At 48.5% G+C, this 793-nt stretch overlaps 1 protein-coding gene across 1 annotated transcript in view; it reads left to right on the top strand.

Annotated features, from left to right (window-relative positions):
- Positions 1 to 402: 402 nt before the first annotated feature.
- LOC111653403 (protein-methionine sulfoxide oxidase mical3b-like) overlaps positions 403 to 793 on the top strand; it is a gene marked incomplete at its 5' end in the record, with an annotated part of 21265 nt that continues 20874 nt past the window's right edge. Inside the window, one exon of the mRNA XM_087173406.1 lies at positions 403 to 681. Coding sequence (XP_087029532.1) covers positions 403 to 681 — 279 coding nt within the window. The remainder of the gene's footprint in view (positions 682 to 793) is intronic.

Genomic DNA, 793 nt, shown 5'->3' with positions numbered 1-793 from the left:
ACACCACGAAGATACACGCCTGGATACACACTATAGAGATACACACCTGGATACACACCAAAGAGATACACACGTGGATACACACTATGGAGATACACACCTGGATAGACACCAAAGAGATACACACCTGGATACACACTATGGAGATACGCACCTGGATACACACTATGGAGATACACACCTGGATACACACTATAGAGGTACACACCTGGATACACACCAAAGAGATACACATCTGGATACACACTATGGAGATACGCACCTGGATAGACACCAAAGAGATACACACCTGGATACACACTGCAGATTTAGTACAGGTGTGCTGTTGCTTCAGATCTAGTCATGTCAGAACATTATGAAGAGTCAGAGTCTGAACTCACCTGATGGAGGTAAAAACCTTCTCTTCTCTTCTTCCTCCTTCAGGACTTCGCAGACACCGAACAGCTCCTCTCTCGGGGGAATGTGGACCAGAATGCATTGCAGGCGTATGCCCATGAGGCTGCCAACTTCTCGACCAATCACCAGCTGCCATCTTTGGATTTTGCTATGAACCACTACGGTCAACCAGACGTCGCCATGTTCGACTTCACCTGCATGTACGCGTCCGAGAATGCCGCCATTGTCCGCCAACGCCACGGACACCAGCTGCTCATCACGCTGGTGGGAGATAGTCTGCTGGAGGTGAGACAGGTGGAGGGACAGAGAGATAATCCGATAGACCGTTAAGTAAAATAACCTTTATCTCTGACCTCTTTTCTCTCTGTCCTCCTGTGTGTCTGTCTGTCTGTCTGTC

Source organism: Seriola lalandi, unplaced genomic scaffold (assembly GCF_002814215.2).
Source record: "Seriola lalandi dorsalis isolate HSWRI2012SDOR001 ecotype SW California unplaced genomic scaffold, Sedor1 jcf7180002054196, whole genome shotgun sequence".
NCBI lineage: Eukaryota > Metazoa > Chordata > Actinopteri > Carangiformes > Carangidae > Seriola > Seriola lalandi.
Note: the sequence above shows the minus strand (reverse complement) of the source record. Positions and strands in the feature narration are given on the sequence as shown.